Source organism: Daphnia pulex, chromosome 2 (genome assembly GCF_021134715.1).
Source record: "Daphnia pulex isolate KAP4 chromosome 2, ASM2113471v1".
Taxonomy (NCBI): Eukaryota; Metazoa; Arthropoda; class Branchiopoda; order Diplostraca; family Daphniidae; genus Daphnia; species Daphnia pulex.
The window spans coordinates 12514103-12534684 of NC_060018.1; the positions used below are offsets into that span (position 1 = coordinate 12514103).

The 20582-nt window shown below is 39.8% G+C and overlaps 6 protein-coding genes and 7 non-coding genes across 13 annotated transcripts; 8 read left to right on the top strand and 5 right to left on the bottom strand.

The window, feature by feature from the left end:
- Positions 1-39: 39 nt before the first annotated feature.
- Trnar-acg lies at positions 40-112 on the top strand. The gene has a single exon. It is a non-coding gene; the product is annotated as a tRNA-Arg (tRNA).
- A 74-nt stretch (positions 113-186) lies between these two features.
- Trnar-acg lies at positions 187-259 on the top strand. The gene has a single exon. It is a non-coding gene; the product is annotated as a tRNA-Arg (tRNA).
- Positions 260-331: 72 nt separating this feature from the next.
- On the top strand, positions 332-404 carry Trnar-acg. The gene has a single exon. It is a non-coding gene; the product is annotated as a tRNA-Arg (tRNA).
- Positions 405-982: 578 nt separating this feature from the next.
- On the top strand, positions 983-1055 carry Trnar-acg. Its single transcript has one exon. It is a non-coding gene; the product is annotated as a tRNA-Arg (tRNA).
- A 259-nt stretch (positions 1056-1314) lies between these two features.
- On the bottom strand, positions 1315-1387 carry Trnar-acg. Its single transcript has one exon. It is a non-coding gene; the product is annotated as a tRNA-Arg (tRNA).
- A 204-nt stretch (positions 1388-1591) lies between these two features.
- Positions 1592-3003, bottom strand: LOC124206092. Its single transcript, XM_046603739.1, has 5 exons — positions 2859-3003; positions 2573-2790; positions 2354-2476; positions 2125-2273; positions 1592-2055 (listed from the first exon to the last, which is right to left on the bottom strand). The coding sequence occupies exons 2-5, from the start codon at positions 2729-2731 to the stop codon at positions 1785-1787; spliced, it is 702 nt and encodes a 233-aa protein (XP_046459695.1). The 5' UTR covers positions 2732-2790; positions 2859-3003; the 3' UTR covers positions 1592-1784.
- A 1376-nt stretch (positions 3004-4379) lies between these two features.
- LOC124209139 lies at positions 4380-5165 on the bottom strand. Its single transcript, XM_046607020.1, has 2 exons — positions 5111-5165; positions 4380-5027 (listed from the first exon to the last, which is right to left on the bottom strand). Exon 2 carries the CDS (start codon positions 5017-5019, stop codon positions 4507-4509), a length of 513 nt encoding a protein of 170 aa, XP_046462976.1. The 5' UTR covers positions 5020-5027; positions 5111-5165; the 3' UTR covers positions 4380-4506.
- A 407-nt stretch (positions 5166-5572) lies between these two features.
- On the top strand, positions 5573-5645 carry Trnar-acg. Its single transcript has one exon. It is a non-coding gene; the product is annotated as a tRNA-Arg (tRNA).
- Positions 5646-5869: 224 nt separating this feature from the next.
- On the top strand, positions 5870-5942 carry Trnar-acg. Its single transcript has one exon. It is a non-coding gene; the product is annotated as a tRNA-Arg (tRNA).
- Positions 5943-7118: 1176 nt separating this feature from the next.
- On the top strand, positions 7119-8563 carry LOC124204532. Its single transcript, XM_046601612.1, has 2 exons — positions 7119-7474; positions 7647-8563. Exons 1-2 carry the CDS (start codon positions 7324-7326, stop codon positions 8189-8191), a joined length of 696 nt encoding a protein of 231 aa, XP_046457568.1. The 5' UTR covers positions 7119-7323; the 3' UTR covers positions 8192-8563.
- Positions 8564-8978: 415 nt separating this feature from the next.
- LOC124208019 (glutamate receptor 1-like) lies at positions 8979-11465 on the bottom strand. Its single transcript, XM_046605710.1, has 10 exons — positions 11417-11465; positions 11292-11353; positions 11123-11226; positions 10616-10703; positions 10393-10551; positions 10167-10317; positions 9877-10094; positions 9684-9806; positions 9465-9613; positions 8979-9401 (listed from the first exon to the last, which is right to left on the bottom strand). The coding sequence occupies exons 1-10, from the start codon at positions 11463-11465 to the stop codon at positions 9173-9175; spliced, it is 1332 nt and encodes a 443-aa protein (XP_046461666.1). The 3' UTR covers positions 8979-9172.
- Positions 11466-12948: 1483 nt separating this feature from the next.
- Positions 12949-14608, top strand: LOC124204929. Its single transcript, XM_046602178.1, has 4 exons — positions 12949-13268; positions 13415-13703; positions 13769-13901; positions 13976-14608. The coding sequence occupies exons 1-4, from the start codon at positions 13187-13189 to the stop codon at positions 14297-14299; spliced, it is 828 nt and encodes a 275-aa protein (XP_046458134.1). The 5' UTR covers positions 12949-13186; the 3' UTR covers positions 14300-14608.
- A 2056-nt stretch (positions 14609-16664) lies between these two features.
- Positions 16665-18748, bottom strand: LOC124203462 (mRNA-capping enzyme-like). Its single transcript, XM_046600135.1, has 6 exons — positions 18527-18748; positions 17679-18219; positions 17430-17615; positions 17273-17370; positions 17011-17207; positions 16665-16930 (listed from the first exon to the last, which is right to left on the bottom strand). The coding sequence occupies exons 1-6, from the start codon at positions 18589-18591 to the stop codon at positions 16851-16853; spliced, it is 1167 nt and encodes a 388-aa protein (XP_046456091.1). The 5' UTR covers positions 18592-18748; the 3' UTR covers positions 16665-16850.
- Positions 18749-20582: the final 1834 nt, after the last annotated feature.

The window sequence follows — 20582 nt, forward strand, 5'->3', positions numbered from 1 at the left end:
TATTATTTCATTTAATCTATTATGATTTGATTTTATTGTGGATCTGTGGCCCAATGGATAAGGCGCCTGCCTACGGAGCAGGAGATTCCAGGTTCGATCCCTGGCAGATTCAGATTTTGCCTGTTTTAAAGGGCAACCATAAACTTTAAAATGGAATTTAAGTTTTGAAAAGAAAGACGATTTTCAGGACGTGTGGCCCAATGGATAAGGCGCCTGCCTACGGAGCAGGAGATTCCAGGTTCGATCCCTGGCACGTTCAAATTTTACCATTTCAGGAGCCACCACATACTATGAAATGGGTCCTCTAGTTTAAAAAAGCTGAAATTTCCAAGGACGTGTGGCCCAATGGATAAGGCGCCTGCCTACGGAGCAGGAGATTCCAGGTTCGATCCCTGGCACGTTCATTTTGTTTCACCTGCCCCCATGTTATTTAATCGCTATAAAAAATTTAATTTTAATCATTTAAATTATATTTTTTGCAGATTTAGAATTAGTAACGTTAGATGCGTATTACATGTTTAAGTAACAAATAAAGAGTTTTCTTGTAGCGGCTTTATGTAAAAAAAAACCGCACGTCGACAATTATAGCTTGTGTAATCATTTGAACAGCATGAATTTCAATAGTAGTCCTTATGAATAAAAACTACACCTTATCATAGATTCTAGACCTAACGCTCAATCGCGCTCAGTGAATAAGGAGTAGGCCTGCATTTGAAGAAAAGTGTAAAAAATTTGATTCCATTTACAAAGTTCGCAAATTAAATTGCTTTTTTAAAAACAGTATTCAAACGGCAGAAGGTTTTAAAATAGAGAAATTTCTGGGATTTCTTGTTCACATGTAGGGCAATGTTGTGAAGGACGGAAAATACTCGAAATACGGAAATAGTACAGAATCTGCACATGTTTTCAATTTGTGAAAACTGGAACATTTAACGACCAAAAGAACAAGTTATTATTTATAAAAAAAATACGTTCTCCCATAGGACGTGTGGCCCAATGGATAAGGCGCCTGCCTACGGAGCAGGAGATTCCAGGTTCGATCCCTGGCACGTTCAAAAATTTTCTCTCACAAAAACAAACTATTTTAATCATTTTGATTTAATATTGATATCATTTGTTATAAAAATATGGTTCAGTTAAATTTCATTCATCAAATATAAATTTTGTTTTGAACTTCTATTTAACCTGTCAAAATCCTACTTGAAACTTAACTTCAGTTTCTACGAAATAGTGTCTATTACGTTATCTGGGCCGTTATGAAGACATCCTTTATTTTTTAAGGAAATAAAAAAACATAAGTGTAAGAAAGAAAACTGAACGTGCCAGGGATCGAACCTGGAATCTCCTGCTCCGTAGGCAGGCGCCTTATCCATTGGGCCACACGTCCTCAAATTCGTGCGTGTTCAGTTTCAAAGAAATGCCCGTTTCTGGTGGAGGACATCTGGGAAAAGAGTAATATCTAATCCCGAGTAGTCTATTACATTTGTTATGCATTTTTTGTCATCTAAAGTAAACCATTGATAAAAAGGTTGAAAACATTGAAAAAATAATATATTCTGGGATCCGTTTATTTGTCATTACCCAGCTCTTAAAGTAATAGCAAATACATTACTAATATTTGGTCCTAAAGTTAAGTAGCTTATTAGACGTAGACTATAAAGCAGAGACAGACATATGAGCTAGCAATTATAGCTGCTAGATTTTCACAGTTTCCCAGCAGCTCTATCCACAGAACAAGGAAAATAAGAATGTGACCGAGTTTTGTGTCCTATAAGCATGTGAACCTATGCGTTAATTCTAGAATGGCGTGACCCAAATGATTTGACACGAGTAGTTGCGTTCCACCAAGTGGAAATGACTTCCAGCACGAAAGCCAAGATTGAAACCCCGACGCCGACACCATAAAGGAGGAAAGCGCTCGACAGATAATTGAGAGTCAGCCTTTCATTTGAAGTTGGGCGCAGTGAAGCCAGCGGAGCTGAGCACCGATAAGGTCTGGGCAAAAAGGAATTGGCCCAATGATTTAACAATCCGAGTTGGCGGAGCCAAATAAGCCTTTTTACACGCACAATAAAAAAAAATTAAAAGATCAGATTTCATTTGATTCCTTCAAGCGTAACGTACTCGTAGTTGTAGTCGGTCGTCAAGGGGCTTGACTTGGGTAGGGCGAATGCAATTTGATCGGGGAAGAGCGGTTCCTTGGCGATCGAAAGGCGACACTGTCGAGTTGCTTTGAAGTCGTCATAAATTCGCTGCTTAAGCGAAGTTTCTTGCTGTGCACACAGATGAATAGCGAATGATGATTTATGTGACAACTATATAATAAAAACGTGTAAAACGATCGTCATGTTACGTAAGGGAAAGCTTTCCGCTGATAAAACACGATATCTTCAATGTTGTCCAACGTTTCCAGAAGGTTCTCGGGGTGAGCTCGGAGACTTGCGCCAAGTTTGGCAAACGAACCGGACGTTGCCGCCTGTCAAAACCAATCGCCAGATAAAACAGCTGCGGATTATTGATCTCACACTATCATTTTTTCCTTTTTAAAAAATTATTTTTATTATTATAATACGAGTAACGCGGAGTCGGCGGAAGTGTGTTTCAATGACGTTATCTGTACGATGTGGCTGTCTGCCAAGTCCTGGACTGTGCTGATGACTGGCAGGAATGTGGGGGCCAGCAAATAAGACAACAAACTGCTCGTGTAGGAATTGACGAAGACGATGCCCATCAGGCACCAGGCGGCGATGATTAGACGCGTTGCCAGTGTGAAATTGATGACTTCGTTAGCTATTATTATTGCGTGATGGATAGATAAATAAAATTGGTTTTTTAAATAATAATAATTTTTTTTTTACGATTGATCACGGCTCGAAAGAGGAACCAGAAATAAGGAAACCATCCCGTTTTCCTGGCAAGTGGATGGCAATGAATGTTTTGTTGGATTCGGGATATTACCCAGAGGACGACGGATGCAACTAGAAAACTAAGGCCGATCCCAATCCATACCTAAATAATAGCATCATTTGAGCAATTTTGTTAATAACAAGGGTTTTATAAGTGACATTTGCCTCATGTTGGAACGGTTTGGCGATGGCAGAAATGGTGCTTTCCAATTGAGGAAATGGGATGAGCAATGCCATTGGGTCATCTGAAAAAGAAAATGTAAAATCGACGACTTGCGACCGCGGATAAGTCACCGACAAGGCTGTGGCTACAATGTCAATTTTCTGAGAAAAAATGAAATGCATAATTTTCTAGTACACTTTTTGCGCAATATATTTAAATTTAACTTACACCACGGACGACCAGTCCAACTAGGCCGTTCCATGAACCGTTAACGAACGCTCCAAAGGCCCCATCTGGTGGTTCGACATATTCAAATCTTGCACAGATAAAATCATTGTAATTATTTTAAAATTGGTTTTTGTACTTTAGATTAGATAATTGAACTTACGTAAAATTATACTTTTCGGCCATCCAGGAAATGATGTGAGGAACGAAACCATCAACATGACTGATATTCTTCAGAGGGCTATGTTGGATTAACACGTATGGAGGAATCTGTTTAATTATTTCATAAATTTCATCTGATTGATATAATTTAAAAAAATTTTAAATGTGCTATCTGACGTCGATAATCCCAATAACTAAATGGCGACCATTTAAAAGTTCCCTTCCAATCGTCTTCTTCGTTGAGTCTAAATTAAATCAGAAAATAATTTCAGCTTATTTCCAATGATACACGGTTGTTACGATTTACCAAATCCGATGTTGGAATTCGTCAGGGTGGCATGCACCATCATCAGCAACAAGAGAATACAGAAACTCGCCATCTTCCTAAAATTCAATGTGTTGTTAGGTTTAAGATGTTGGTAGGCCTATATAGCTCAGCACTTTGAGTGAGCCTGTGCGGACTACGTTGTCAGCAGTATTTATATACCTGCTGGTCTCCCAACGACGATACGTTACAATCTGGAGCCGGAATGAACGTTACCTGTACGGTATAAGACGAAGGGTTTCAATTATTTGCATACGACTGCTCCCACATGTACTGATGATGATACTATACTAAGGCGTACTAAGGATTGAAATGCCCGAATAACCAATTCACTTTCGGTATATCTTCGCCATGGAAACGAGAGTAGCAATATTGTATGTATAGGATATACGTGCTATACAGACAGTTGGCTCAAATTCCAGGCTGAATTATTGTGTAAGGCCGAGAAAATTTCACTCGAGCTTGTAACAAGTCAATAAAGACAGCAGCAATTTTATCGATCTTTCTATTGTTTTAGAATTGATGTATTGATTTAGAGTGGATAAATTCATCTTCTAGCAGAAGATCATTTTATTATATTTTTTTACAATTTCCATTTTAAAAAATTGGCAGAACGGGTAGGCTAGAACATAAATTTGTGTGAAATCAATTGAAGCATATCACTACATGCAGGCTATAATACGAACGATAAAACGGTCATCCGCGATGGCATCAGCTATATATTATTAGATGGCACTCGTAGAAGTAGATAAGTAGATGGGTGCGTGAGTGGTACCTTCGTACGGAGCAGCATCTCCATACGAAGTTTCCAGTACCCAGAAAGTTGTTTCGCCATCGTAAGAAGTTGTTGTAATATCAACCTCGGGAACGAGAGAAATAACTTCGGTAGCATTATTATAAGCATCATTAGTATTCTCATCCGAGTCTCTACTAATACTTGAAGGATCAGTTTCTTCGCTTTTTGGAATTGCTGCGGTGGTCGGAGGAATGATGGCGGCGGGAGTCGTTTCGTAATCGACCGAAATGGCAACGAGAGGTGCGGCGTAAGACGACACGGCGTGAGGAGGAACGGGATACGAGTCCGCGTTGGGTTGATGATTGTCATCGGGTCGAGGAGCGACGTAATAAGGTCTGGCCCTCAGCATTTGATTGTAATTAGATGAAGTGGCTTGGGATGAAGGTAAGAGACAGAAGAGGATGGCTGAAGATAAAACTAAAATCTTCGCTTCTTTATACATTTCTTTCTCTGCGTTCAAGTTTTCCAGTTAGAAAATAACAAGAGGAAATGAGAATACGTAATATAAACTTGGTTGAGAATATGTGTATTACCTTTTAAGTTGTTGATTGAAATTAAGTGGAACAGTAGAGATGACACTATGTGTAAGAAGACGTCTAATCCAATGAGAATTTTCTTCGTGAATTGCCATTTATAGGCCGGTGCTGTTGGTCAACTGTATGGCTCTTATTACGTAAATATTTATTCAATTATGTTTTGCAGGCTAGTCATATAATAGTTTTGACCTCGTTCTATGGTCGTTTAGCTTTGTCTGTCGCTCTTGGATAATTATTATTCTTCGCCATTCGCAAGGTCTGACAATCTCCTTCGCCCGCACGTTCACAGATTATTTCTGGTGAATATTTGGCTGCAAAATTACCTTTCACCAGACATAAGACGATAATGGTCTAATTAGTTCGCCTTACAAGCAATTAATTTGTGTATGCAAACACATTTTGCGGCACTTGCATATTCCTGTGGTCAAAATGTTTGATGGGACTGGTCATTTTCCTGCAGGACGTGTGGCCCAATGGATAAGGCGCCTGCCTACGGAGCAGGAGATTCCAGGTTCGATCCCTGGCACGTTCATTTTGTTTCATTTTAAGAAAGAGCAATCTTAATATTACTTACTATAACTATTTTTATATAGTTTTTAATAAAAAATAGTATGAACAAAATAGATTCAAAAAAGGACATTACTAAAAGTTTTCTGTTTTTGGTTCCGTGGTACATTTTATATTTAAAATTTTTTTTCTCAAATGTCTATTCTACAGAGATGGATTAATATAATAAAACCACGCCAGAAATTTCAAGGACGTGTGGCCCAATGGATAAGGCGCCTGCCTACGGAGCAGGAGATTCCAGGTTCGATCCCTGGCACGTTCATTTTTACTGCTGGTAAATTTCCCTAAAGAGCCCTTAACTAACTTCCAAAATATGTTCGGTCATTTCGATGATATTATCAAAAACACACACAGCCGTGGTTCCTAAACAACCCCTGTTCTTTCAACATACAACTAGCCTGCAGATCTCAATAAAGCGCAATAAAGCGTGCGTTGTATGTAGATTTGAGGGGAATTGGATTGGTCAGTTCTATTTTGTGATATTCGATTTGATTTGAAAGTCACGCAAATGTGACAGCTGGTTAATGAGACTTCGACTAGAATAATTGAAGAATGCTCTATTATACGAGCTGCTGACTCTACGGACAGCAGCTGTTGATTTCACATGATAATTTGATTATTAGGATCCCCGCGATCGGTGTATACAAATCAATATCAACCGCACGGTAACTCCACAGCGTATACATCTTTTTTTCAAATTGTAAAATAAAAAAAGATAAAAGTAACGTAATGTTTTTTTGCCGTTAGTTTCAACTACACATAGCCGTTTCGCAGAGTGTTCAGCTGTTTCGATATCGACCTGTCAAACTGCAAGTGTCACAGGACAGAAATATCTTGTCGCTGCTGGATGCCAATTTTCGCAAACATGCAGGTAGTGTCCTCTGAGAAACACGACAACTTTTGCAAAGTTTTGGCAATTCCCGTGTTCAATCATCCGCGCTGGATATAACAAACCAATGGCCTTGGAGGGCGAACTTGTTGGGGCGTTGGATCACCAAGAGGAAGGAATAATCAGCTGTGATGTGAAAAAAGAATGAAATCGGCGAGCAACAGTTTTGTGAACCAGTTGCAGCAAGGTCGGTCGCATGACAGTGAAGGGTATTATGTAGGGTATCACAGTTTAGCAAACAATAAAAGTATGATTTCTAACGGATATCATATTTTAAGAATATATAGCAAAAAACATTTGAGTCAGAATTAATTAAACATTAATTAATTAACAGAGTGCTGATGGTGGTTTGTGGATGATTGTGATTGCTGTACAGGATTGGGTATGGGGAGTCAGAAAAGATAAATTTTCCGTTGGGAATTTCCAATATTTAATTCCGGGAACATTTCCAGCTACACAAGCGTCTATATATAAACCCCTTCCACTATACCAAATCCACCACCACCACATCCACCTCCTGAAAAAAACCAGAATAATAATAATGCAATGATAAGAATATGAATATGTCCAATTTGGGTTTTTTGGAGGAGAAAATTATAGGAAGTGTGGTGGATGTTTTTCTGCTGGCAAAATAACCCACTGGGTTCAAAGGATTTGGTGCGGTAGTAATAAAACTGGTCCTATCATTAAGTATAGTGTCAGCGTTTTTTCCGCTCTTAAACGGCATTTACTGCGTATTAATACGCGATTGAAGATGCCGGAATTTACTGCACATCAGTCCTCACGCAGCATTCTATTTCGTCCGACAGTCAAATCAATTTTCCTGTCGATCATATTGTTAGGCCTCATCATTACAACATCAGCCACCGCGAATGTCCGCCGTCTGAAACGACCAAGAACAAGTAGTAAGTCTAATAAATAAAAATTGATATGAATTTGCTATAGTTAACATCACAATCATTCAATATGTATACAATTGTGCGGTTTATTATAATGTGTTATAACGTAGCCTGCCATATGGACACAGATAAGTCAATATTCTATTAAGCTGTTTAATTTTGACTTGTTTGCACAAAGATGATAGGCCTACTTCTGATCCCAAGACGCTTCCGGCGGGTTTGGCTCCTCTTAATAGTTTGCCATTCAACTGTGATAAATGGATACATCGAAGTAAAACCACCAAACCTGTTGTAATTGACTGTTGTTTCACTCGAAAGAATGCACCTTGCGGCACCAGCACCAGTGCCGTCTACGAAGTCTCTTGCAATCGAAATCTTGGACTCAACAAGCTCCAGAAAAGTTCGTACCAAGTCTGTCACGACCGCAGCAACGACAATACTCTCTACTCGGTCAATACGCTGCAACATCACACAAAATTGGCGGCACTTTCAAATCATGTGAGGCAGCAGACTAAAAAATCCACTATGGCTTGGCGCAGGGGACCCAAACAGCTCTTCTACACCTGGAATTCCAAATCGAAATCACTCATCGACCATTCTTACAAGGAAATAGGACAAGTGAAGAATCTCAAAAAGATCCTGAACTTGACGAGCGTGGCCAATTACATCGGCGCCTCGGCGGACACCCGAAACGCATATTCTATCTTGCCAAAGGCCATTTGAGCGCTAGGGCCGACAGCGACACGCCCAACATTGTATGGGAGACGTCGACCTATTATTACGTCAACTCGGCACCGCAATGGCAGTCGATCAATCAGGGCAATTGGTATCAGCTCGAAAAAGCTGTTCGGGAATTCAGACAAACTCGTAAGAATACTTTGGTCATCATCACAGGAACTTATGGAACATTCACGTTGCCCGACTTAAACAACAACCAACAGGAGATCCACATGATCACCGATCAAAACGGCAAAGGACATGTACCGGTGCCAAAGTATTTCTGGAAGATAGTCTGGGACGAAAAGGTCGGCCGGGCGACGGCCTTCATCGGAATTAACAATCCCTACTTGGGCAAAATCGATCCTGGGAATCTGGGATGATTTTCTGCCAAGACGTGTGCGATCGAATGCCCTGGTTTAAAGAGACCACCGTCTACCGAAGTCGTCATATCATTATAAAGGGCTACCTATTCTGTTGCGAGGTCAAACATTTGCTTGCCAAATTGAATTACTCCAACGATGTTTTTCTGTCAAATCAAAAATTGTTCAACTCGGGCCTTCTGTTGTAAGGAAATTTATGTAATATACCCTTCATAGTGTGTCCTATTAGTTTATACCCAGTCATCCAACTCGAATTATAATTCTCTTGATACCTTGAAATAAATACAATTGATATCTAAGATGTTGTGTAATACATTGCGATTTGATATACTCGGCAGGAAAAGCGATAACTAAATAATTCATTTGGTCCTGTGCACATTTGCTAATGGACAAACTCAAATGTCATATTTAAAAAAAATAAAAATCAGTTAAAAAAGGTCAATGATTAGACTATAGCTGTATTGCGTGCGAATTATTAAAAGTAAAGAACTATTTAATGTTTGCCCAGATAACGGAAAGTGATTTAGTATTCGATTTCTATATTACCGACACGATCGCTACTGTCATTATTAATTGTGCCGATTAACCCAATTCAAGGAAAGTATTAAATAATCGATTGCATGTAATACAAAATGCGTTCCCATATGAAAGCCAAGGTGGAGACGACGACGCCGACGCCCCACAAAAGGAAAGCGCTCGACAGATAATTGAGAGTTAATTTTTGATGCGGATGAGAACGTAGAGTGACAACCGGAACTGAGCAGCGATTCGGTCCAGGTAGAAAGGAACTTCTCCAGTGATTGAATAATCCCAACTGCCGTAGCCAAACAACACTTGAAAAACTCATCATTAGAAAATAAAATTGTAATAACCCAGTTATAATTCATTTGACTTACTTGTAGTTAAGCATGTCAGTTAAAGCGCTACCCTTGTGCAAGGCGAAGCCGTGCTGATCCGGGAAAAGTGGTTCCTTGGCGATGGCCAGTCGACATTTCTTATTAACTTTAAAATCGTTGTCTATCCGAACTTTCAAAACAGTTTCCTCCTAATCAATATAGAAATTATTTAGTTATTAATCAAATAGCCATAGTGAATGTAATTAACGGAATTTATACGTGGGGAAAAGCTTTGCGCTGATAGTAGACTACATCTTCGACGTGCTCCAATGATGGCAACTGGTTTTCCGGATGAGCTTTCAGATGGGCTCCCAGTTTGGCTAGGACTCCGGATGTCGCCTCCTGATTAAACATTTTTTAAATGATTTAGTTGTTATAATAAGATTAATAGTACGCGTGTAATATTACTCACAAATAGTATGGATTCGACTGAAGTGTGTTTCAACACCGTTATCTGGACGTCGCGACTTTCTGCCAAACTTTTGACGGTGGTGATGACGGGCAAGAATTTCGGGGCCATCAAATAAGACACCAGACTGCTGGTGTACGAGTTGACGAAGACGACAGCTATCAAGCACCAGGCGGCCACCACTAGTCTGGTTGACAAACTGAATGTGATGACTTCATTAGCTGGATATTAATAAAAAATGAAGGAAAAATTTATAAGGGTGATTGATTTGATTTGTGAATTTGGACATTTACGATTGGCCACGGCTCGGAAGAGGAACCAGAAATGTGGGAACCATCCCGTTTCTCCGTGGAATGATTGTTGATTCATCCTCCATTCAAATCGTGAAATCCATCCGAGAACTAGGGCTGCGATAAACATACTAAGAATAATCCCGATCCATACCTGTAATAAATCATTTGAAAAAGGGCTCAGAAAAAACATTTAAATTAACAACAATAATCAAAGTATAGGCTATACCTCGTATTGAAATGGTTTAACAATGCCGGAAATGGTGCTGTCCAATTGCGGATATGGAATTAGAATCGACGTGGGATCTTCTGAAAATGCAAAAGTGAAATCGACCACCTGGGATCGAGGATAAGTCACCGATAGAGACGCGGCTATAATGTCAATTCCCTATACAAACATAAGGAATAATAACAATGAAATGGATTATTATTTAACGTATATGTCTACTTACGCCAGCGATGACCATTCCGACCATCCCGTTCCATGAGCCGTTTACAAAGGCACCGTAGGCCCCGTCGGGTGGCCCGACATATTCAAAACTGGGCGGTGGGGTGGAAAAGATCAATGGCCGCATTGATTCGAATTGCATAAACATGTTAGTATACCTTGCTGTATTTACATGCGGGGGTTTCCCGGTTGCTCTACACAAACGTAACGAAATAAAAGACAACCCAGGTAAAAAAGTACTGCCTTGCACTGTAATAAAATGATAGTTTATTTAAGTAAACTATCATTTTATTGTAGTGGACCTTGTAAAGTAGAAGTATCACTAAGTGGGCGTATTTTTTTTTTTGTTTCAATGTCAATATTACTAAAGACACACTGCTATATCACTGGTAGCGTATAGTACTTATCCTATATATATATAGTATTTGTCCCAAAATCCTTCAGTATTACTTGAGTTTTTCATATTATTACTTAAGTACATTCTAAGTACTTTTTCACCTGGGAAACTCACGTGAACTGGTGCTTTTCGGCCAGCCATGCAACGATTTGGTGGACAAAGCCATTGACATGGCTGATGTTTCTTCCGGTGTGCTCAATGATGATGTATGGAGGGGCCTGATGAGACAAAAACCAGCAAAGAGTTACGTCATTCAAAAAAGGGGGAAACCAAAATTTCTTACGTGTATCGTCCCGATACGAAAATGACGTCCCTGGATAATCTCGTTGTCCATGGGGTCGTTTCCTTTATAACAAATGAAACGACAAATGAAATAATACTTGACGAAAAATGACTATAATAACTTACCATCGGCCGTGGTACTAATCAGGATGAAACCCCAGTAGAAGACCATCATCTTGCAAATGGTGGCAGATAAGCCGACGCCATTTCATTTTATATACTGTATACGTTGCCGAAATGTCGTAATAAAAGACTCGACGTACATTAGTTTGAATCATTTAACCGACGAGTTGAGGGAATCGGCTTAACCCAATATAAATTGATGAATTGTATAAATATCAGAATAAGCCCTCGTACCGTTCGTACGGTATAATATGTATTTCCAACTTATTATCGGAAGCCAAGATATATAACTCGCCAAAAAAGTTGCGACGACAAGATAGTTAGTTTTTGATTGCTTTTTGGCGTGAAGCCCGGCTAACTTTTGAAAAAAGCTTGTGTTGAATAATAAGTGACCAATCTCTGTCATTCACCTTGACGTCAATAAAACAAAAGAAAACAAACAAAAAGTTCGGGACTCTGTGTATATAGTACTTTCTTTCTCCCGAGATTCAATACTATACAATTGCTTCTAATGTTACCCATGTAACACACTGTGTTAGATTACCCCGACGGCTTTAAAGGCCCATTTTGCAGGTAAAATCATCAATTCTTATTTGATTTCCCCAAAAAAAGGAATGAAAGGTTACGCAGTCTAATGGAATTATTTTATCTCAATGGGGAATAATGCTATAACAAAAAATTGCAGCAACATAAGAAATGGCCAAATGTATAGCGTGCCCAGCGTGCCCTTTTTCCTCTTTGGGGGGGGTACGAGAAAACATGCCAACAACAAATTTGTTTTTATTGTCCCCTTGTTTTATTGTTATGGAGAGGGTCATCTGTGCTATATGTTACATGTGATTCAATAATACAGTAAGCTGCCGCTTTTATTGACGTCTCTGGACATTAAAAGCTTTTACTCCGCATTAATAATACCAAGACAGAACAAAACAGCAGTCAACTATATAGGGTATGACCCATTTTTAATTTGCCAGGATGACAAGGCCATTTAACACGGCGTTGCTATTGCATATAGAAAAGCCGATTGACCTCGTTCCATCTATTTCACCGAAATAAGCTGGATTATAGGATGTCGCCACCCAATAAAATTTGCATGCCAAGAGTTGGCAGCAATCAAATCCAGCTTTCTATGGTAGAATTATTTTGGCGTTGTTGTCGACTCTAATTCAGTCATTCGCAGTTGTATCCGATTTCGGTGCCGGAGAAAATCAAATCCATATAGCTGAGCTGTGTACAGTTGTTATTGTTGCGCGCTATTGATATTTGTCCAACCGATTTTGATTGATCGAAGTCGACAAGGGTAACTTTTGTTTCCATCCTTGTCAGTTGAACAGTCAGCCGAGAGCTCGGTCACGAGTCGATTTCTATACACAGAATAATAAGAATAAACAAGACCTATATGGTTTCAATTTTTTCCTGTCCAGTCTGAACTATGCACGCCATCGCGACGGTATGTATAACCCCCCTATCCGTATATGATTTCAAAATGGGTATGGTCGTATAGTATACGCCCCTGTCATTGATTTGTATCCGGATTGGATGTGTTGTGCTGCCATACGGAGTCACACGTACTACTACGCCGAGCGGAGTGGCTCAAATCGCCACCAGGAAATCCATCCAGTGCGGAGGCCCCCCTTTTTTGTTGTTGACATCCATTTGTAGGTAAAAGACGTACGGTGTTCACCGTGTGATAACACAAAAGACTGTGCTGTCCAGTTTGACTGAGTCCACCTGGCTCAGTCAGTCCTCTGCAAATCATCGATTGGAAAGGACATGGACAGCGTCGACGTTGCGGTGACTATGCCCGACAGACAGTTGGAAGACCTACTACAAATGGACGACGATGAAGACGCCGGTAAGAACATCATTATATAATCATTAGCAAAATTTTATTCTTTCTATTATGTCGAATGGGTGAAGATTTATTTGATTAGAGTTGAAGTGTATAGAGTTTGATGAGGGATTTAGTATACAACTGGGAGTTTATTTGTACATGTTCAGACCAGGAAATGGCCGTCAAAGTGTTCAACTTGGAAGCGGTGGCCGGCAAAATCTTCAATTGCAAAAAGAAAAGTGTCGGGGAATTCGACGAGGATGCGGATGACGAAGGGGATAATCCACTGGCCGTCCTGGAAGTCGAACTGGATGCTGAGGACGAAGTCAACAGCGAGAACATGGCAGATTGGCTCAAGAAACTTCACATCCGGACGCAGCATCTGGTCGGCAAAGTCACGGTGAACGGCATGAGCCGATTAGCGGCCACAAATAACGTCGCCACTGCTCTCACACGGTCAGTTCAATGTCCACCTTTATTTAAAATCAATCAACTTTAATTCTTTAACAATGAAAAAACAGGTTCAAGGGGAAGGCCCGGGTCGATAATTCAGGTAATCGTGCGGCGTCGGACGGAAATAGTAATGGGGACAACAACTCGGCAGAAGAAGGTCAATCGACATTACCTGAATTGCCTACGACTCCAACCGAAATTGTAAGTAGAACAGGGTTATAATATAACAATTAACAATCGTTTAAATGTGTAATCTCCTTAAATGTGTCAATCAGTCTAAAGATGTTCCGACGGAGAAGGAGAATCCGAGCAGGGAAAGTGCTGCTGTCCGATCCAAGAAAGAAATGAAACCGTCCAGCAAAACGAAGACGGCCAGACGTAAGGAAACGTCTCCCAGCATCAGTTCATCCGGAACGAAAGCGTTAACCTCATCCAGTGAAATACGTAAAACCGTCAGAACAAAATCCCATCCGACTGCTATTAATAGTCTTCCGGCTCCGGCCAGAACAGCAGCAGTTGTTTCGTCATTGAAGACGAACAAAGTCAAAGCCATCAAAATAAGCGTCCGCTCGTCCGGCATTAAATCCAAGGTTCATTGAGAATTTGGACATCGTCAGACTAATACTCTTTTTGTGAATATATAATCTATATTAGTGTACTGATGTCGGGTTGATTGTTATTGATTTGTTTAAAAAATCGCTGTAATGCATTATATATAACTCAGACTGCATGGTGCTTCCCCGTAGCTAATTGGACGTTGGTCATCAGATAAATAAGAATGTAGGAATTCAGGATCTTCATTCATCACGTCCGTTATAGATATACCCTGCAGTTTCTCAGACTTTTAACCTTTTTGTATCATGTAGGAACGAGTAATAAGATAATAAATAGGGTTGGCAATCAGTTCACATTTCGGTTATCGCATGTTCAATTCGAATTCTGAATGTATGGAGTCATAGAATTCGATTGCAGCAAACGGAATGTCAAACACGACCGTTTTTCGTGAATTCGCCCTGAACGGTTCAATACATCGGTTCACCTTTGCCATATATAATCGAACAGAACTATTCAATTTGTCACGAGAGGGGAATTCGGTTTTGACCTCTATTTGTTCGTAAGTTTTTTTTTTCAAAATTTTATTTTTGCGTGATATAGATTTCGGTTAAGTGCATTTAGTACACGTCACCGTTTACCCACGCCGGCTGTTCACCTTATTGATTGAATCGTAAAGGTCTTCTGATTTACAATTTCTCAGACCTTTCACGTGATATTCTTCCGCACGGAACAGATTTTTGGCAGGTAATGTTTGACATTCACGTGTGAAACGTTGTGAAACTAAACACGTTTCATCAAATATTAAATACAGTTGCAAGCTGACCCCTATAGCTTTTATTGATTAAGGCAATTTTGTGCTGACATGTGAACTGTGATTGTCAACAAATGAATGAAAAAGAAGCAAAGTTTTTAGAATCCAAATTATTTTATTATCCTGAAGTCATCATAAAGAATTACACGACACAAATGAAATTTTAGTCTGAAACATTGATCATCAGCCGCAGCGTATTTTATTCTTTCCGGTTTGCAACCTTCTTCTTCCGCATCACTGTCTTTATTTCCGGTTGGCTCGTTTCAAGGCTTCAATGCAGGGCAGTATAGCAGTATTTTGTTGCGAGGGGAATAAATTTTTGCAATCGTGGTCGGATTCGCTGATCGTTTTCAAGAAGAGAAAGAGCTCCTGGGTCGAATTGTCCAGATTGGCCGCCTGGCGCTGGATCAAACAATTGATGCAGTCTGTGATCCACTCGTCCGGCACTCGGGGAATCTTCCGCTTGAAAATGGCGGCCATCAGTTTGACGATGTTGGTTTTATTGCTCCTCAATGGGTCAATGTCCCATAGTTCCAATAACCAAGTACGAAGTACCAGTACATGCGGCCGGTTGAATTCGTCGACGACCAGCTGGAACAGTCGCCCAATGAAATTGAAATCCAGCGACCAATCGATATGACTCTCCATCAGTTTTTGGCACAGACGGACGTACAGATGCGAATTGGCCGGATCCCCAACGGCTTTGTCGCATATAACGCGAACTAAATCCTTCTCCACTTCCGGTTGATCCATCTGGTGGTGGCTCAAAAGCACTTGGATGTGATTGACCACCCTGTCGATAACTTCCTTATTCTCCGACGGTAACATTTCCATGAAGCGGTTCATTTGGTTGCGCCATTCCAATCGGGAAATGTGACGGGGATGATCGCCGTATTGATCGCCGTATTCGATGCTTTGATCGGGTTCCGCATTATTTGGCAATCCTCGAAGACGCAATTTGGTTTTGTCAGGTCGGCTGAAAAGGTAATTCCATGCCAGACGGCAATACAGGATGACGATCTCGATGATGATCATGGAAAACAGAGTAAACTGTTGGCCAAGGGATCCCAGGTTGGAAGTGTAATTCAGGAAAATTCTAATGGGTTTCGGGAGTTGATTGAACTGCATTGTGATTCCGTTATCATCCAATTCCGTTTCCGGTATTATGCAATTACTATCCATTTCGATACAAGGTTTGGAGTGGTTTGTTTGTTGATCAAACGTAAAATAAGAGGTTCGTTTTTCCGATACTTATAGACAAGGGGGGCTTGGATGGCGTTGGCAAAGAGGAATGGACGACTTTAAATGGCGTTTAAGTAAGGAAGGAAATGTTTCTTAATGTCGAAAAGCTATTAAAAAGATGTAATTAATTATTTCCCACCTTTATCAATACAAATGTAATAATGAAATTGAATAAGAAATTAAGTTAATTGGTTTTGAAGTAGAATCTTTACTGTTCAGCCTAATGTGGTATTCCCTTAGATAACGAAAAAAAAGCGACATCTAGTAAGTCGATTGGACAATCTCCGAATCTACACATTTACATTACTTCGCTCGACGAGAATAAAAATAGGATTATATGAGTTTTACCACTTTTAATATACAAGAATAAGGCAATATTCTTGGTTATCGCGTTATTATTTTTCAAAAATGGGACAAATTACAATTATAAAACGGTACACTTTCCGGGTAGAGTAGGGTAAAATATTGCAAATGTTCTGGATAAATTAATAGTCTCGAATTGTTCGAAACAAACAAGGTAAGATAAAACCTGGAAAGCAACTTTAATTTAATCCTTTTGACTGCTCCAGATTTGTTAACAGAAGATCACGAGATACCGCTTTTTCCAACGCAGCCAGTTTTCCTGGAAAACAGAATAAGAAAAATGAATAAATATGCCAATTCATCAAATGAAAAAAAATGAAAAAAACATTGACTTCTAACCCATAACTGAACGCCTTCCATTGGGATAATTGCGGTCATGGCGCTGCTTGATGAATAGCCATTGGTGATCAAAGTAGCGGCAATCAATGATGCAGCCGTCCAATTTTTTAATTTCCTCCGTCAACGCAATTTGGCCGTGAACTATTTCTTGCACATGTGGGCCCCCGCCCCCTACATAAAGTTGACCTGCTTTGGGCCTGGCAGAAGAAAGAGAATCATATTCTACAGTTCTCAAAACGACCAGATTATTAGCAAAACTTACTCTTTAACTTCTTTTGGAATTTTGAGACGGAAGCTGCACTCCTGAATATCCCCTTCTTGCCACTGAAAGCTGTCCTTATTAGTAAAGCTGCGGTAGAGCTACAAAAAGAACAAATTGATTAAAAATCACGATAACAACGCGCAAGTAGTTGTCAAACCTTTTTTCGAGGGAAAAATACAAGCGAACGAAATGGATATTTGTAACGTTCAACAAATTCACGAGACAAATAATTTTCCGCCTGATGGGCTTCGTGGTACTCGACAATATCCAAATCAAACGCCTCTTTGTCGTCGGATCTCATCCGGTTTTTCATGGCAAACATTCGCGGTTTCATTATTTCATCCTAATACAAATGGATATGAGTTCAAGTTTGACTGGATTTACAATCGGATTAATTATTATTTACCCTGACGCATGCGATACGTTGGAGAATGCTCGAGCTGGTCAGATCCTTTCCATTGCATCTTATAGCGTCACACATGACGAAAGTCAATTTCCCAGTAGTTCCATCTTCTCCGTTTCCATCGCAACTGGCGTCAGCACCGTTTAATTTTTCTCTTGTTACGATGCCATCTAGAAGGGTGTCGGTGATGGGGCGACCGTCGAACGATTCCATCTTGATGGCGTGATCCTCGTCGACACGGAAGATGTGCTGCGTCATATTTTCCAAAAATATATCGCCGGAAGGATCGGCGTAGAGAAAGAAGCGTGGTCCAGTAGGCTTGGGAGCCACTACATAAGGCTCGGATGCCAGCAAATGGACGTTATCCGTCGACAAGGAGACGGGCCACATTGCCGAAAAGAAATCCTTTTTTCCTTTGGGAATAAATTTGCCCAAACGCACTTGCAATTCACGGACCAGATCATAGTCCGTCAAAAGATGCACACCTTCCACTTCTTCCCCCTCCAGAAATTTGGTGTCCGGTTTGATTCGACGGAACGTCCCGCTAAAAAAAATTTAAATGTAAGATTGATTTATTTAAAATTTCAGTTAATAATTTATGGTTAGACTTATTGACTATTGGGCAACAATAACTTGATCACCATACCATAAGAACATTTCAAATTTTGTTTGATTGTCTCGACCAGAACTAGCAACCAATGGTGTCATTCAACACTCACTTAAAATTAATTGCTATAAACAATTATCTTTCATGATCCAAAATTATATATGAACTTAACAGAGGATAAGTAACAAAAAATAAAACTGAAACATTTACGTTTTAGTGTTGAATAGTTTGATTAAAATCTCACCTCGGTGGTGCCTTATTCTGTCCACTTCCATCACGTAGCAAATTTGATTCCAGCTGGAATTCCATCTTTGAAAATTTCCACTCAGATTAAGTGATCTGATCACACTTTAATCGACAAAATTCTTGACTTGACTTGTGGTCACTTTGAGTAATTTTCCAGACGACTTTTAAGACACAACCTCTCCATTGGGAGTTTGAAATTCCACTGACGAAAAGCTATGGCTTCTCACTGACAAAATGGTCTCTGGTGAGATGCAACATCGTGTGATGACGACATCATCGCGCCCCATGCGCCCCATGGGAATGCGAAAATCCAGAAATCGAAAAACGTCTGCTCAGACAAGCGTCCCCAACAATGGTGGGAACGTCGAAATGTACTTTGTGGCCTACAATAACATTCTGGTACCTCGGTCGACAAAACCTGGAGACAAATAACTTATGTTTAGTTTGGGCTGATTGATAATGGTAGGCCTATATTACAGATGCGTATGAAACGAGAAACGCTAACTGGAAACCGGCCAAAAAAACAACAGGCCAATAAGTCATTCCATAACTCGTAAATGCATTAACATTTTCTTGATTTACATGACGTGAGATATGCCTAAACCATTTTAGGAAAGATTTGGACAAATTAACCGTCTTCTTAAACAGCTACATTTAAGATGAAAACTGCCCTCTGCCCCTACTGAATGTCATTTCCCTGCAACGAAAGATAATCTCGTCCAGGGAATAGCAAATAATAAGACGTTGCAGCTGTTGGTACGAGAAAGACAGAGAATAAAGACTACAAAAATATGACAACATTTTATTTTCCAGCTAACAATTTTTCAGTGTGTTTTGTTGCACGTGAAAAATATTTTTGGGGGATTCGTTAACTTCAGCCCTTTAGGTTAAATAACTTGGAAACCTTGAAACATTTCTCTACGCAGCTGATGGACACGTGGGGGGCTCTCTGATCTTCTTCATCTTCGTGTATTCAGTTAAGTCATGGCCTCCGCTAGTCATAAGCTCTGGGCTCATGGTCAAATAACAGTTGTATTTCATTTTTTCCAGTATAACGTTGGCAATTTTCGGCTATTTAATATGCAGTCCAGTGTGCGGGGAATCCTCGTTATTGTTTTTGTTGTTGGAGAAGTGAAGCAGCTATAGTATAATATAAGTTACTCTGTCGTGCTGAAGACATCACAGCACTTAATGGGATCATCAAGATTTACGTATCAGGAGTTCGACAATTTGTAATCAAAGACGACCTCTGAGCAGTGAGCACCTTACCTGCTGCGAGAAATAACTTGAAACGGTAAGTGCAAAAGTAGTTTGGTATTGTAAATGTAAACAGCAACGTGAACGTTTCTTTTTTGGTGCAGGATGAAACGATTCAGAGCCCTGGTTCGTCTTTTCATGTTGGGGTTAGTATTGCTTTTCTTCTACGCTATCTGGTGGAACTGTTTTATCTATTAGTCTGTGTTCAAGTTAAGCAACACAGATTTTTTTTTCGATGTCGTTTAAAGTATTTAGCTCGGTATTTAGAGGGTGGATAAGGATCTTGCTTCACTAGAATGAATAGCACGTACGATTCTTGTAATTGTAATTGTTATTATTGGGTTTTTAGACATACATTTGAAATTATTATAAACTAAACATCAAATGGTGATTTATTAAAATGATCATTTACATGCATTGGTTGCCTCAGAAATGGACTGAGATATTATTAATTTCGGTGGGTTTAATGGGAACTATTAGAATTTTTCCTGGCCTACTTTTTAATTGGAAAAGAAATGCATTTCTTTTTTTACAATCAATAATGTCGTTCCTCCGGTCTAAAATTGACCAACGTCTCACTGATCTCTCACAATTTTTTTGCTAGACCCACATCCATGGCCATCGGGGAAGTCTTTGTGAAGATTTTGCAAAGTACGTCGTACTCGTAGTCTAATACCTACCAAATTTGGAAATCATGGGTGCGAGGTGACGAGTAAACAAACTTGGCTTAACTTTGACGAATAACTGTATGTGAAAAAATAATGTTCACTCCGTTCATAATAATAACAGTGGCGGAC

Bases quoted from the DNA above. Each gene is read 5' to 3' on its own strand.
- LOC124206092 (XM_046603739.1), bottom strand. From the start codon at position 2,731: ATGGGCATCGTCTTCGTCAATTCCTACACGAGCAGTTTGTTGTCTTAT. The intron at 2,274-2,353 runs GTAACATGACGA...CTGTGTGCACAG, and splicing joins AGCGGAAAGCTTTCCCTTAC to CAAGAAACTTCGCTTAAGCA. The intron at 2,056-2,124 runs GTACGTTACGCT...GCGTGTAAAAAG, and splicing joins ACGACCGACTACAACTACGA to GCTTATTTGGCTCCGCCAAC.
- LOC124209139 (XM_046607020.1), bottom strand. From the start codon at position 5,019: ATGTATAAAGAAGCGAAGATTTTAGTTTTATCTTCAGCCATCCTCTTC.
- LOC124204532 (XM_046601612.1), top strand. From the start codon at position 7,324: ATGCCGGAATTTACTGCACATCAGTCCTCACGCAGCATTCTATTTCGT. The intron at 7,475-7,646 runs GTAAGTCTAATA...GTTTGCACAAAG, and splicing joins GAAACGACCAAGAACAAGTA to ATGATAGGCCTACTTCTGAT.
- LOC124208019 (XM_046605710.1), bottom strand. From the start codon at position 11,465: ATGATGGTCTTCTACTGGGGTTTCATCCTGATTAGTACCACGGCCGAT. The intron at 11,354-11,416 runs GTAAGTTATTAT...TTTGTTATAAAG, and splicing joins GATTAGTACCACGGCCGATG to GAAACGACCCCATGGACAAC. The intron at 9,402-9,464 runs GTAAGTCAAATG...GAGTTTTTCAAG, and splicing joins ACTGACATGCTTAACTACAA to TGTTGTTTGGCTACGGCAGT.
- LOC124204929 (XM_046602178.1), top strand. From the start codon at position 13,187: ATGGACAGCGTCGACGTTGCGGTGACTATGCCCGACAGACAGTTGGAA. The intron at 13,704-13,768 runs GTCAGTTCAATG...ATGAAAAAACAG, and splicing joins GTCGCCACTGCTCTCACACG to GTTCAAGGGGAAGGCCCGGG. The intron at 13,902-13,975 runs GTAAGTAGAACA...TGTGTCAATCAG, and splicing joins CTACGACTCCAACCGAAATT to TCTAAAGATGTTCCGACGGA.
- LOC124203462 (XM_046600135.1), bottom strand. From the start codon at position 18,591: ATGGAATTCCAGCTGGAATCAAATTTGCTACGTGATGGAAGTGGACAG. The intron at 18,220-18,526 runs GTGAGATTTTAA...AATTTTTTTTAG, and splicing joins CAGAATAAGGCACCACCGAG to CGGGACGTTCCGTCGAATCA. The intron at 16,931-17,010 runs GTTAGAAGTCAA...TCTGTTTTCCAG, and splicing joins TGGAAGGCGTTCAGTTATGG to GAAAACTGGCTGCGTTGGAA.